General features: G+C 36.9%; 1 protein-coding gene across 1 annotated transcript in view; it reads left to right on the top strand.

The window, feature by feature from the left end:
* Positions 1-14,443, top strand: part of CDH7 (cadherin 7) — a 72,181-nt gene that overhangs the window by 17,778 nt on the left and 39,960 nt on the right. The window contains exon 2 of the mRNA XM_072851312.1: positions 12,010-12,304. Coding sequence (XP_072707413.1) covers positions 12,010-12,304 — 295 coding nt within the window. The remainder of the gene's footprint in view (positions 1-12,009; positions 12,305-14,443) is intronic.

A 14,443-nucleotide genomic window follows, 5' to 3' on the forward strand; every position in this document is an offset into this window, starting at 1 on the left:
TCTAATACTGCACTTTATTTGGTCATGCATTGTTTTTTCATGTTGTATTGTCATAGTAGCAATGAAACTAATGCTTTACTATAGATTTTCATTGCTGCCCTTTTCATATGAAATAATTTACTCATATTAGAATGTTATAGTAAAATTTTACATTCAAAATTCTCTGTTCTTGCTTTATTTCCTTGACCCACTCTCAGCTCTGAGCAGTTATGACTCTCTCCCCAACATACCTTCCCAGGGACGAACTATGTGTGATATGGGCATTGTGTCAAATTCTTAATTTTGCACTTTAAATCTAGGAGTAGTCCCATTGATCTTAGTGGAAATACTTATGGGATTAGATTTGTGGAAATGCTTTGAGAAATATGCCAGTGGTGTGAAACTTTTTATAACATATAACCAACACGATCATATGAAGAATTGTCAATTTCAAGTTGACTATAAATCTTTCAGGAAAGTCAACACTAAGTATTGCATTTATCCAAACACATAAAATTTTATAAAGAAAGACAATAGGAATTTAATTTGTAAGAAGCAAAACACAATAACAAGCACTGATGCCCTGACATGTATATTTAGGTATGTTAAAAATGGAGATATAGACCAACATGCTTTGTTTTAATAGTTTCATAAATTTTCTTTAACAAGTCCTTGACTGTTTTCAGGGAATTACAGGTTAGTCTGGCTGTGGACCCAGTTAATTACATTTTTTCTGTATTGTAAATCTTTCATAATTAAAACGATCAGATCATGCTGTCTTCTGTAGTCCAGTACATTATAAGATTCTACAGATACAATTAGTCACAATAATTACTTCAACTGCTTTACAGTTACATATTTTACCATTGTCTTCTAGTCTGTCAGGGTTTCAGCACTTCCCACTAACATGCAAGGTAAGATTATAAGTGGATTTTTAGTAACATTAAACTTTCAAGAGCAAATGAAGTTTGAGGAATTGATACAGCATAAAACCAAACCAAAAACAACAGAAAAAAGCTCTATACCCTCTGGGTATCTATTCCTTGGTACTAATGTTCTTTGGAAGCAGGTTCCTATGAGAAAAATCATTATCAACCAAGCAATGCTGCAAGCTATTTTAGATAGTTGAAGCAGAAACAGGATAATCACTCTAAACTATAGATCAGTAGTTTGACAAAGAGGAGACAATATGGGAGGTATAATTTCCACTCTAAAATAAAGACATTCACTATAACTACATATCTTATCTCAGAAAAGACTTTAATACCAAATGAATTTTTGTTTGTAAATTTGGTATTATTGATATGGTAGTCAAACAAGAAGTGTGTATGATTATTTTTCTACTCAGTGCTATTACAGATAATTCTTTAGATTACAGAGTTAGATACGAAAAAATAGATCCTCTAATATGCTCTCATTTTCCGTGGTTGAAATCCTAGGCCTGAATTATCGCAGCTAAGTAGAAAAAGCAATATGGGAGAAACAACTTTCCAATCAGCATATTTGTATTCTTTTTTCTTATTTCTGTTTTCAAGAACAGGGAAAAAGTAAAAGCATTCATTTTGCAGTATTGCAGGTATATAAATTCTGCTATTACCTTTCTTGTTTCATCTCCCCTCTTTCCATCTTTCCTGTGCCATAAGGCAAAGTGCATTAATGCATCCTCTGGTCATAAAGATAAATAAATAAATAATACTTAAGAATAATAAATAATTAATAAAATTATTAACATATTTTTTACAATGTATAGTGGTATAAGAACAGAAAATATTCATATCACTAAATATATATGTATTTATGCATATATACATGTAAGTATTTCATTCAAGAAAAGTGTATGCTCAAGAAACAGTTTGTTACTGTATGTGTATTAATATTGTGCAAGCAGAGATTGTTTCATCTGTAGTGGGGATGTAATTTGAGAAGAAGAATGAGTGAAGTTTCTTGAAGGCTCTGTTCTGTAAGCTGCTACATGTCCATAAACTTTTCAAGCCCATGGACATCTGCTAGCTCAGAGATACTCTTCTATGAAGTACACTAGGGTCTCTGGTATTTATTTGCCATGCTACGTTTTTTAAGCGTGATCACTTTCCTAGAAGCTATATGGGGGGAATGCAGGGAGAGAGCATCCTCACACAATTTTATTACACATCTGAAATAGAGAGTAGTGACTTTAAGAGAATTTTGTCTTACAGCTTGAGTGATTCTTGGCAACAAAATAAATCAAATCACTAGACCAGTAAATACGTTCGTTTAGTATATAACAGCAAGTAGTATGGTGCATTATGAATAGATATGGATCATGTGAAAATACTGTTGGTATGTATGGGAGAGAACTTAGTCCCTTTACTGGAGAATAAGTAAATGCAGAGACCCAAATACAGCTGGTAAGGATAAACATTCAGGAATTTGTAAATAGAATTTCACTCCAGTGGTATTTTCACATGTTTTAATTGGTTTAGGCACTTGTATAAATGAGGTTTGAGTAATTGGTTTCTTTAATCAAAAATTAAATCTATTTGGGGAAAAACAGAAGCAGTTTTTATATGGTAAGCCAGATAGCAAATCCACTAGCCTATGGCTTAGTTTGTCAGTGATGCAGTTTTGTTACTGAAATACTCAGAATGAGTACTCCAAGGAATAAATACTGATGGACTGAGAGTGGTTTGGGAAAAAACAAAACAAAACAAAGCTGGATATTGAACAGGTGTGTAAGGATTCCAATGTGCCTATTGTTTACAAACACTGTGGTCTGTTTCCCCATTCTAAATTCTAGCAAGATAATTTCTGAAAAGCTTGAAGTGTGTGTATGAGGGGAAAGCAGGTCTCTTTTTTCCATTCTTATTCTGAACGTGTTATGTTGCCTGCAGGCTCTTGGTGGTGCTACAATACAGTATTGCTGTCCCCCCACCCCCAATAAATATTATGCAATTAGTACATGATGATGCACAGTATACAGATGGCTTTTACCTCCCAAAGCTGCCAAACTGTCTTTTTAAGAGTGTGAATGACAAATAGTCATTTTGGAGAGTGACATGTCATGATGATGGCCCATTAAAACTCCTCAAGAATACTCAGCTGGCTACATATGCCCACTCAGCTCCATCTACAGCAGCAGCTGCTTCTGAGTTTCTCCTGTAGCTGCACTAATCTTAATGGGCTGGCTGCACAATTCCCTGTTGCCACAGGGCATTTCATGTTCTTATTAAAACTGGGGGGGAGAAGGCACAGATTTGTGAATACAGCATCTGCAGAGATCGGAAAAGAAGAGGACAGAATAAGGAAATGTACGCGTGTGTCTGTGTGTGCGCACGCGTGTGTGCATGTATACATGCATACACTTAAATGTATGCATACGTTGTATACATATATACAATCACTATATCACTGTCTATATAAAGAGCTAAATTGTATAAGTATACACAGAGAGAGAGAGAACACTATAGACACAATTGAGTGTTATTAAGAGAAAAAATGTCATAAAAATGTGACATGGTTGCTCTTATCACATCCAGTTTTCAGTATTTCCTATTAATTATTCAACTCACTAGCCTTTAGATGACAGTATATCTTATTCCTAGAGGAACCTTTCATCTGAACTTTGTCTTCCACTTCGAAGCCTTGAGGGCTTACTTAGATACTAACTGAAATGTTGTAAGTGTAAGTTTTAGAATTTTGGTACTTCTGTTTGGAATTTTGTTCAAACAATAACCATCAAGGAACTAAAGAAGTTTCACTGTTCTTTTTCCCATTTCACCCCCCTTTTTCAAAAGGTCAGCAAAATTAAATATTCACTTCACTTCATGTGGCTGAGGTGATAAGGTTGTTATCCTCCTGGAGCACTGATAGTCCCTTAAGAGTACAAAGGCTATATATTTTTCACTAAACTCTTCCACTAACATTTCTGAATGTTTTACTAGGGGAACAACACAGGGGAAGGAGGGGATAGTAAAGCCTAACTGCTTATTCCAAGTTTGATCATGGCAGAGAATAAGTCTGAGTAAATTAATAAAAATTCTTACTATTTTAATTTCTTAGGCACAGAAATGTACATTCTGTAGCAGCAAAAAAGTTCAGAAACTACATTAATAGGGGAAATCAAGATTTTTATTTTTTTTAAAGAATGATGCCTAGTTCATTCAGAACAAGCTGACACTTATCCTACTCTCCCTGACCGTCAATCATGTTTCTTATGTTTGCTCCTCTGGTTCCTGAACTTTAAAATCAATGACAATTTAAATTGCACCCTCTTTTTTTTTTCCTCCCCCTTCAGAGTAGGCTTTTTTTTTGTGATCTTGGAGTAGTAGTAATACACACCCTCAGTAAAATGACACCTGACCAGATTCAGGTTATCAGCCTTTTAAATTCCTGTTGCATTAAACAGGGCATGAGAAGAAGATGCTGGTAAAGTTACACAGCTTTACTCTCAAATACTATTCTTGCCTAACACTGATCAGTCACCTAAGATCAGCTCCACTTACTACTTCAGCATTTTCTTTCATTTGTACTTTTTATTTTTACTTGCTGTTTCCTCCTATTTCAACTTGTCATTCTTCCTTTTGCCTGTCTCCTTTTGTCTTCCTCTTGCCCTGTCTCCTCTGTCTCATCGCATTCATTTGAGGTCTTTCATCAGTCTTTTTCCCATTCCAGTTCTCTCCTGGTCCTTCAGACATGTCCATGTTCTCATCCACTTTGGTTTTTTGGTTTGTGGATTTTTTTTACCTTGTTTTTTTTAAGCTCAGTTTCCTCTCTTCCCTCTTTATCCTTATTTATTTTCTCTCTTATCCTATGCTTTCTTAATCATGCACCTGCATGAATAACTTGATTGTGGATGAACCTTTGTTCTTACTGGCTTTATATACGCTGTTGAGTATGAAGAACTCGGAGGTCAAAATACACCAAATGACATACAATTTGCCTGCAGGAGCGATATTAAGGACAAGCTGTGGGGTGACACAGCTAGTACTCCCAAAGGGATGTGCCCTGGTTTTACCTTAAATGTGAAATGCACTCATGTGACGTGATGATTCGGAGACAGTCTGAGTTCAGGCAGCCTATAAGGACAGTACTGGATGTGAAGAGATCTCTGTTGTCTCAACAGCGCTTAGGTCTTTGGTCAGCTCTGAGCACTCTAGACACAATTTTTGGGGTTTTAGATCAACAAAGAACAGAAGTCTTGTCTAGGCTGCCTGGGTTTTGAGCAAGCCTGTCAGCATCTGCTTGTGTTAGATAAATATAATGTGGTTATACTGTGGTCTACAGCATGGGACCTTGTTGTATTCCCACATGACTGTCTCTGCACTTGCCTGACAAGGAGAAAGTCTGGAGGCAACAAAACAGTGCATGAAATTGCTAGTATGTCAAAGTGGCAAATTGTGCCACTGTGGCACAGTTGTCTATGCTGGTTCCCTACTATACTGACAACATTGCTGAGACAAGGTCATTGCCAACAAGTCTGGCAGCATTACAAGCGTATTCCTTCTTTTCAAACTCTAATTAAAAATGTTAGGGTTTTGGGTATAGCCATTTATATTGACTTGATCTCTTGTCCTCAGTATTAACTGTTATGCTGAAAGCACAGAACATAGACCAGCATCTCTCTTTCTGAGCCCAGGCTTGTAGTATAGTTTTACATAAATTAATAAAACCAAAAGAAAACAAAAGCTCTCCAGGAGCTCCTTTATCACTTTCTCAACGTTTCTTGGAAAAAAACCTTTTATACGAAAATCATTACCTGCTGAATAATACTTTCACTAGTGCCTTGGTGTGAAGTCAATTATATGAATCACAAGCCTTTGCTGACATCAATAAAATGTTGAGGAATCTGTTTCTGTCCCACATGACTTCTGTAATGAGACTGAAAAGGAAATTAAAAGAGATGTCTTAAGCTATTGATATTGAAATATGGTTACCTTATGGTTACAAGAGTAAGAGTTTCATAGCTTCCTCTGAAAACAACAATTGTATTCGTAACTAATGTGTTTGTGAGGCCCTTAAACATTGAAGAAATGTGGTATGTGTGCACACTGGATTTTACTTAAATGTTAAATCCATTGTCTATGCTGAATTTTAGATATTAGTTATCATTTGCATTGAAGTTGTTCCAAATTAGCAACATTGAACCCTTAGTTATGCTGATAGTTAAAAAATATAGTGTTATATTTTAAAAAGAAGAAAAAAAATACAAATATCTAGTACTTAATGAGTTATCACAATTCAAAACACTTATTAGCAGTGATAACCTGGGGGGAAAAGGGATTTCAAAACCTTCTAGGTGCAACCACAGTAAATACTGAATCCAAGAACAGAAGTTTTAAGAACCTGGCTGTTGTGATGAGCAAGATTTAATAGAAATAGTCAAATTAAGTCTTTGTTTCAAATCACCTGCTTGCTTTTGTCTTCTGGCAATTACATGTTTAATCTGTATACACCTGACAAGTTCCCTTTTTAAGTCTTCCCAGAAAGGAGGGGCGGGGCATGTTGTATTTGAAGACAAGAGTGTCTTCCTCCCACAATCAATTCTCAGTTGTTTTGTGATAGTAGACTGTGGTTATAAAATGGGCAAGAATATTGGTCCTGGCTTGGCATTCTGTCTTCCTTTTGTCCTTTTTTGCTTCCTAGTCCCTCCTTGCTTCTAGTGAGAAGGCAGGAGTAAAGCTGCAGTTGCATCAGTTCCATATCACCAAGAAGTATGGATGCCTGCACAGTCATGAGGATGCAGTTTTAATTCCTCTCCTCCTTTTCTAGTTACTTTCACAGCGAGAAAGGAAAGGGTGCAGGCAAGGTAACTCCTCCTTCAGAAAACTTTTCAGTTGTTCTGCAAACATGTGCACATTTCCTGTGGTCTCAGGGAGCTATGGAGCTAGGTTGTATGGAAGCATCTCATGTTTGCTCTGTCTGTCTCTTTCTCACCATTACCTCTGTGATCCTGCTGGTGCTGAAAACCTGGCAGCTCCCCATGTTCTCCCTGTGCTTTTCTTCTCACCCAGAATCTGCAAACTCTGCAATGAAACATCAGCCATGCTGCCACAGGGAGGAATAACTGCAAAGATAGATCTCTGAGGAAGAAAAAACAGAGAAGAGAGGCATATGAACATTGTACCTGCTTTAAGGGAGTCTGAACTGAAAATCAGAGAAAGAGCAAACCTCTCATTCAGACCTCAAACAGATCAGTGGTGGCCAGATAAATTGCTTTTAAAGCAGTGCAGTATCTCTGCTTACTGATAAAAATAAATGTCCTTCTTTGTTGGAAATACTTTATTAGCATACTTTAATGGCAAGTGATGCAAAATTACATCATCTTTGGTTGTACAGATCTGTACATACAAATAAGACAAAATCCAGAAACTATTGAGTATTAGAAACCTTGAAGGAAATGTATTATTTAGGTTTCCCTAGAATAATTATCATCCTAAGGGTCCATGTAAACATAAATGAATTAGGCAAGACCCTATACTAAGCTATATTGCTACAGGACCAAAAAATGCGAGGACAAAATTGTATTCATTAAAGGAGTTAGGGTAATAGTGCCTTTGCTACTGAGTGAAGCTGACTGCTTCCTTCTTTCACACATAGCCAAACAAACATTTTCTAAAACTGAGAGCAATTTTAGGAGTTGGACCTACGAAGAGATGAGTGACCTCTTTTTAGGTTGAGTTCAGAGACAGTAGAGGACACTCAGTAAACTATCTTCTAAAAAAAAAAAATTACACTCCTTATATACACTGGCCCTCTCTGCCTCCACAAGGCTTATGAGGCTTTTCTTATTAGATTTATTCACTCTCTGCTAACTTTCCTAGAACATCAAAAGTTATCCTCTTGTTAAAAATGCATCATCTCTCTGCAGAAGTTTGCTTTTTCCCTTTTCTGTTCTCATGTACTCTCTTGTACATGGTGTAATGTAGGGAACACCCAACACCAAAACTCTTAAAATCTTCAGGTTAAAAGTATGTGGAATGTAACAAAGAAGCAATAGGATCAGCATATAATAATTTGATCATGAATCTCATACTGGAAATAAGGTTACTTGAAAGCCAAGGCAAACTGGAGAGTGACCATCATGGATATTGCGTGGAGTTTCATCCATAAATGGATGAAATGAATTGGAAGTATACAACCATCTTTACCGATGGCACTCCTTTTTCAGAAAACAGAGGGGGGAATTTTATTTACAATATTTATTGCAAACTAATTCTGAAAGAAAATTTTTCTGGAATATTCCAGAATGGAATCAGATGAGATTTACCCAGTGAGTCATTGAATCCTCCATGTCTCTTGAAACAAGAATTTGAAACTGCCTTTGTCTTGATCCTCTCTACTTCTGAAGTCATAGTCCCCATGTGCAGCTACAGACTGAGCTGCAGTTCTGTCTCCTACATGAATGTCTCTGTAGAAAGTGGGAGGAGTGATAGACAAGCTAGTAGATGACACCACCATAGATGCTTTCTGGAGCCTTCCTGTAAAGTACAACTGTCCTGAGAACTAATATCATTCTATATAATTGTCACCAAGTTAATCACAAGAGCAAATAAAAGTCCTAGGTCTCATTCTTAAATGTACTTCTTCTTAAAAAAAGGGGGAAAAAACAAAACAACAAAATCAAAACAACAACAAAAAAGAACATGCAAAGTGTTTTCTAAAGCCAACATCATAAGGAAAATATTCTCACTTCCTAGAATTTTAAACTAAATAGCTGGAAGTACAGGTAGTTTGAAGTCACATTTGGTGGTAGCAGAGGTGTAAATATGGCATAGGACTGCTGCATTCAAAAATTTTGTTCTTAGTTGCAAATCATTGATGCCTCTACATTAATGACTTTGAAGAACACTGTTTGGAAGGATTATATTGGGTGGAACTGGAATAAAAGTGGTCTGAAAACTGCGCCAAATATACATCTGGATTCTGTCAGCCTAGTTTATTTTTGCATTGTTCTTCTGTATTGTACATTTAAGTTATCTCAGATACACACTAAAACACACATAAAAATGTTGAAAAAAATTCTTTAGAGTGCTTTACACAGAATTAATTGTACTATAGTGCCAAAGATTAACTAAATCTTGAGCTATATCACCTTCCTGGGGTTAAGTAGATAAAGAATGGTACTTTACTAACTTGAGCATGGGCCAGCATTGTTTTTTAAAGGCTTAGTTGAACAAAGTTTTAATAAAAGATACAAAGAAGTTTACTCTCCCAGACCATCAACCTTGGAGTAACAAAGGTCATTGCTAATCGCTTTTCTTATCTGTGCAGTAGCAGTTTTCTACTAAGGCATCGTTCCAAAAAGTGGCTTCTGTTCAGCATTTCACTCCAGGGCACCAGCCACTCTAGTGTAATCTGTGAGGAGATTTATGGACCTCAGAGTGGGACTCCTTAAAAAACAATGCGTTAATCAGCGAGCCACTGAGTGAGCAAATGGGAAATGCTGAAGCTACAGAATTTCTTCTTTCTCTGGGATGTGAAAGACTTCCTCAGTGCATCCTTGAGGATTTACACTTCTGGCCTCTCCCTGAAGGTCTCTTTTATTTCAAAACATTGCTAGAAAATTATTCAGGATAGAGCTGGATCTAAATACAAGGTGAAAGGGAGGATGTGCAGCCCTGTAGCATGAAACCCAGGTGTGAGTGCTACACTCTGGTATATAGATGGACTCGGCTCCACCCTCATGAAAGAGCACTATGCTACTCTCAGCAAGTTGAGATATGGAATCCCTTCCCTTCTCTGCCTGAAGAGATCTACTTGCACATTTCTAACTTTCAGAAAACTGCTCTGCCTGATAAACTCCTGGGTATGCCTGTGTCACCTGCTTTTCTCTCATCCAGGACATCCTTAAGTATGCCACAAAAGGTGGAATAACTTTTCCAGGGAGAATGGGAGAGTCTCAGCCACCACAGAAAGACTAATGCTCTGCTAGAATATGGGATATGGAGAAAACTGAATCACTTCAAGAAGACAAAGTCATTGAATCTTTGTATCCCATAACTTCAGTTCTTGGGTAATGTGATGCTCAGCATTTCAGTCTAGGCTGTAGGATTCTGGCTATGTAGGAGAACCCACGCAATGCCTCTGTAGCACAAAGGAGACTTAAGCACCCTGAAGTAGGTCTTAGAAAAAGAAAAGAGGAAAAAAAAGTAAAACAAAATCAAACACAAGCCAGACAGATTCTTACTTGCATAGGCTACTGCTCCTTTGTAGGGAAGATGGGTACTTCTTGCAGTCAAGTTTGAAAAAGCAGCAAGAGCCCCAACTGCCAGATTTGTGAGATGAACAGAGTTATGGTTTATTGAACAAACCCCCAGCCATTAGGGCTGAGGAATATGGAGTGCTGTGGATCTTGAAAGAGGCTGGATGTGAGATACATTTTACCTTGATCTGCTCACAGAGTCAGCATTGACTATTCCTGAGTGTGCTGAGAAGTAGGACTTTAAACGTTTGGGGAACTCTCAGAAACACCAGAGAAATATCAGGCTTGTTTAGGTATCTCAGGAGTTAGGTAGCAGCAGAATGAGGATATGCCATATTTTGAAATAATGTAGCTAATCTGATTTAGATGCCCTAGTTCTGTTTTTTGATCCAGTCCAAAGCTCAGACTCCATTTCTGTCTTAAAAGAGAGAGGGAGTGCACTGTAATTGCATAAGTATGAGATATCCAGACAGTGGAAGTGAAATAATGTGTAAGAAATAGGCAGCTTTTTATCCAGCTGAAAAATTCAAAACTCGTCACGAATACTTCCCTGCTGAAATAGGAAAAGGTTTTGCAGCTGTGCTAAGTTATGCCTGAGATAGCAATTTTCTGCATGTATTCTGGAAGTGATTACTGTCTCAGTGATACTCCCAGCTGAGAGAAAAAAAAATGTTAGTGGAGGAAATTATGATCATGATGACAGTAGAGTTACCTCCAAACTCAACATGACGTGGAGTTAGGGCAGGTACAAAGTAGATAAGACACATAAAGAATCTGAACATCTTTAGTATTGTCCTCAGCTATTTACAAGTAATAATCCACTTTTTAACAAACGAGCAAATACTTCGAATTTTACTGATTTTTTTTTCACTCGTACCGTGTTAAATATATCATGTGTGTGTGTCTTTAACGTGATATCCAGATCAATTACAATGCTGATACAAGTTTGAAAAGTATATGACAATTGTTTGAGTCTGTGTTCTGTAACAGGAAGATGAGACTCAGTAGACATAAAGGAGCTACAAAACCTGTGGAATCTTGCTCTCTAACTTAAAATAGCTTGCGTGATGAGGAAGACATTTTCTTTCTGTAAATCTGTCTTGCAATTCTAATGGAAGATAAATTTTGACCTACTGAGGTACATTTGTTCAGTGCCTGCTACAAGTAGTCCCAGGGAAACTACACCTGACTTTTGATGCTGTGTAGTTCAGGTGGTGCAAGGAGACTTCTTGGTCTTTCCCAGACTCTGCATTTTTCTGAAATTAGATAATGGAAAACAAGATATGGAAGTGAAGTTACCGGCTCATCAGATAGTAGTGAGCAATCTGTCAACCAATCCATTTTAATTCATTAGATGTTTTACTGATCTACACAGTAAACACTGAGGAAACCAGTATGTAATTTCCCATACATGCACAGGAGCAAACACACTCTGACATTAAGTTTATAGTGACATTTATTTGAAGCCTCACCCTTCAGTAGGATAATAAGCTGAAACCAACAATGTAGTTAAATTCAGGTAGGAATGAAGTCATGGTTATAATCATATGTGTGTGTGTGGGTATGTGTGTGGCTCTGTAAAACTATGGTATGAGAAGACTGTAAGACGATATCAAATGCGTTTGAAAATGAGACTGTTTGCAGGAAAGAATGAAATTGTCTTGCTCAAAAGAGCAAGCTGACAGATTCTAATGGTCCCTCACATGCTGTGCACAATAAACATTCAGCTTATCTTTCCAAGAACAATAAAATTTCATGTACTACTGCTCGACATAAGAATTATTTTTACATATCTCCATGCCACTGACTCTCTTGTAAGTTAATCTCATCTCTCATCAATTTTTCACCAGCTTCACTCTGATGTTGATAAAGGAGATGGTTCCATCAAATACATCTTGTCAGGCGAAGGGGCAAGTTCCATTTTCATTATTGATGAGAACACGGGGGATATTCATGCTACAAAGAGGCTGGATCGAGAAGAGCAGGCCTACTACACGCTCCGAGCACAAGCACTAGATAGGCTGACTAATAAACCCGTGGAACCAGAATCTGAGTTCGTCATTAAGATTCAGGACATCAATGACAATGAACCAAAATTTCTGGATGGTCCTTACACTGCTGGAGTTCCCGAGATGTCTCCTGTGGGTAAGTGTGAAATACACTGTTGGTGTTGTGGGAAATTTGTTCCTATTGCCTTTTTAAAAATTTCATTATTTTTTACTGTATCGCACTAAGCTACTTAATTATCTATGAGGCACCTGCAACAGTTAGATATTTCAAGACCTAACTGGAAATAACATGCTAGATTAAGTATTTACCCTTTCAAAAATGTTGTGAAACTCAAATAGCTATGTAGGGATTCAGATAAGCATTTTATGGTGCATTTCTCATTCCAGTGCCCAGGGGCTTTGTTTTATAATTCTCATTAACAATAATAAGTTTCACACCTATGCTATGGTACTCAGAGGTGATAATATATCATCTTGTTCAGATAAAGTCCGTTCTTAACAAACTCTTCAAATTCCTGCTAGTGCATAGCATAGGTTTTTTTGGTAAGTAAGTGTTGCATGTATCAGTAACAGTTTACTATGTATCTTTTCTAATACTGAAATCCAGCTCTGAGAAATATATGCAAGCAGCAGGGACTGGGGTACAACTTGAGATAGTTTCAAAATTCCAGTGGAATTAGAGAAGAATGGCTTTTAGAAGCTTCAGACACTCTATTAGGAAAAAAAAACGCTAATTTTTCCTGAGTTTGAATTAGGGAAGAATTTCAACATCAAATCCACTATCTCTTCATTTTAAAGAGACTAAATGCTCATCTGTTGTCAGGTGCCACTGTTCCTTTGAAAGCTGACTGATTCAGAACAGATAGGAGTTTTGCCTGGAGACATTTTGGTAAATTTTACTTTAACCTGAAATTGTAAATGTGAGCATGAAGCTAAAAAACAGCAGAAGAACTTAATCTACTTCAGTGCAAATACATGTATGGGCAGTCTCACTTCAGGTTAAGAGAGTTATATGGTGATTGAAATTTGGATTTTCTTTGCTTGACTGATTTTAAACCATATCAGAATTTGATACTTTTACAGGAAGACTGTCCATATAGAATTTGCTATAGTTTACTTAATACCATCTCCTGTGTCTTTGGGCGTTAAACAATGCCTCTAAATTAGAGCTAGAGAAAAAGAATCTTCCCTGCCTAAGAGCCCTGCAGCAATCAGTCAACATTGCTTTTATATTTGAAACTCAGCTTAGGAGCCAATAGGAGATAAGTAAAACATTGCTAATGAGTTTTCTATTTATTTATTTTACTAAGCAGTGAGCATAGACACTATTTCTCATTTGATACTTGTCACTTGTTCATTGTCACTGGAACACTATGTGGATGGCTGAAGAGGCAATAGTAGCCTTGAAAAGAAAGATGGACACCACAGCTTTTGAGGAGTATCAGGGAGAAGATGAAGTTGTGATACATTGCTGAGAACTTTTTACTGCTGCACTTTGGAAAAAGAGAGATAATCAGATAATCTAAGACTGTAAAACCTAAATATTCAGCACCTCAAAAATATGTTCTGTAGAAAATATATCTTTTTTTTTTAAATTGCTGTTTTATTTTAGAATTAGATTATTTAAGTGAGCCGTAGCATGCAGCAATCATTAGATTTTTGCACCTTTGTCTTGTGTCCTGAAGAGCAATATCTCCACATTACCCTTTTGCATGAGTTACCTCTATCTTGTCCTGTACTGGCATATTGACATATGGACAACTACTACAGATATATGAGGTTTACCTACACACACAAATCCATGCCTCTACCCCTCACCCATGCTCCATTTGTTCCAAAAATATATTGGGAATCAATCTGTGGGGAGTGCACAGTGTGCAGTGGAGAACATAAAGACTATTTTTCAAAATGAGCTGCTTTTGCATATTTTGTTGAATCTTTACCACATAAATGACTGACGGAAATTCTCTCCCATACGGACTGCAGCACCAAATATATATTCAACTTAGGTGGAATATTGTGCAAAATTGTTAACTGAGAATTGTGCACTCTCTAGGATTTGTGTCGACTAAGGGTGGTTTCATCTTCATGAGCTTCCTGAAACTGTACATTTAAAACGTCTTCATGGTTTGTATCATACAACTACCGAATACCGCATTGTTACTGAATTAAGGATTATTATGAAATGCCTGTGTAGCACTTGTCTTACATAGTTACATCAATTCATAGTTTATTCATATAACACAATTTTTAATTAATCACCTAGAGCATTAAT

This window comes from Ciconia boyciana, chromosome 2, assembly GCF_034638445.1.
Source record: "Ciconia boyciana chromosome 2, ASM3463844v1, whole genome shotgun sequence".
Lineage (NCBI taxonomy): Eukaryota > Metazoa > Chordata > Aves > Ciconiiformes > Ciconiidae > Ciconia > Ciconia boyciana.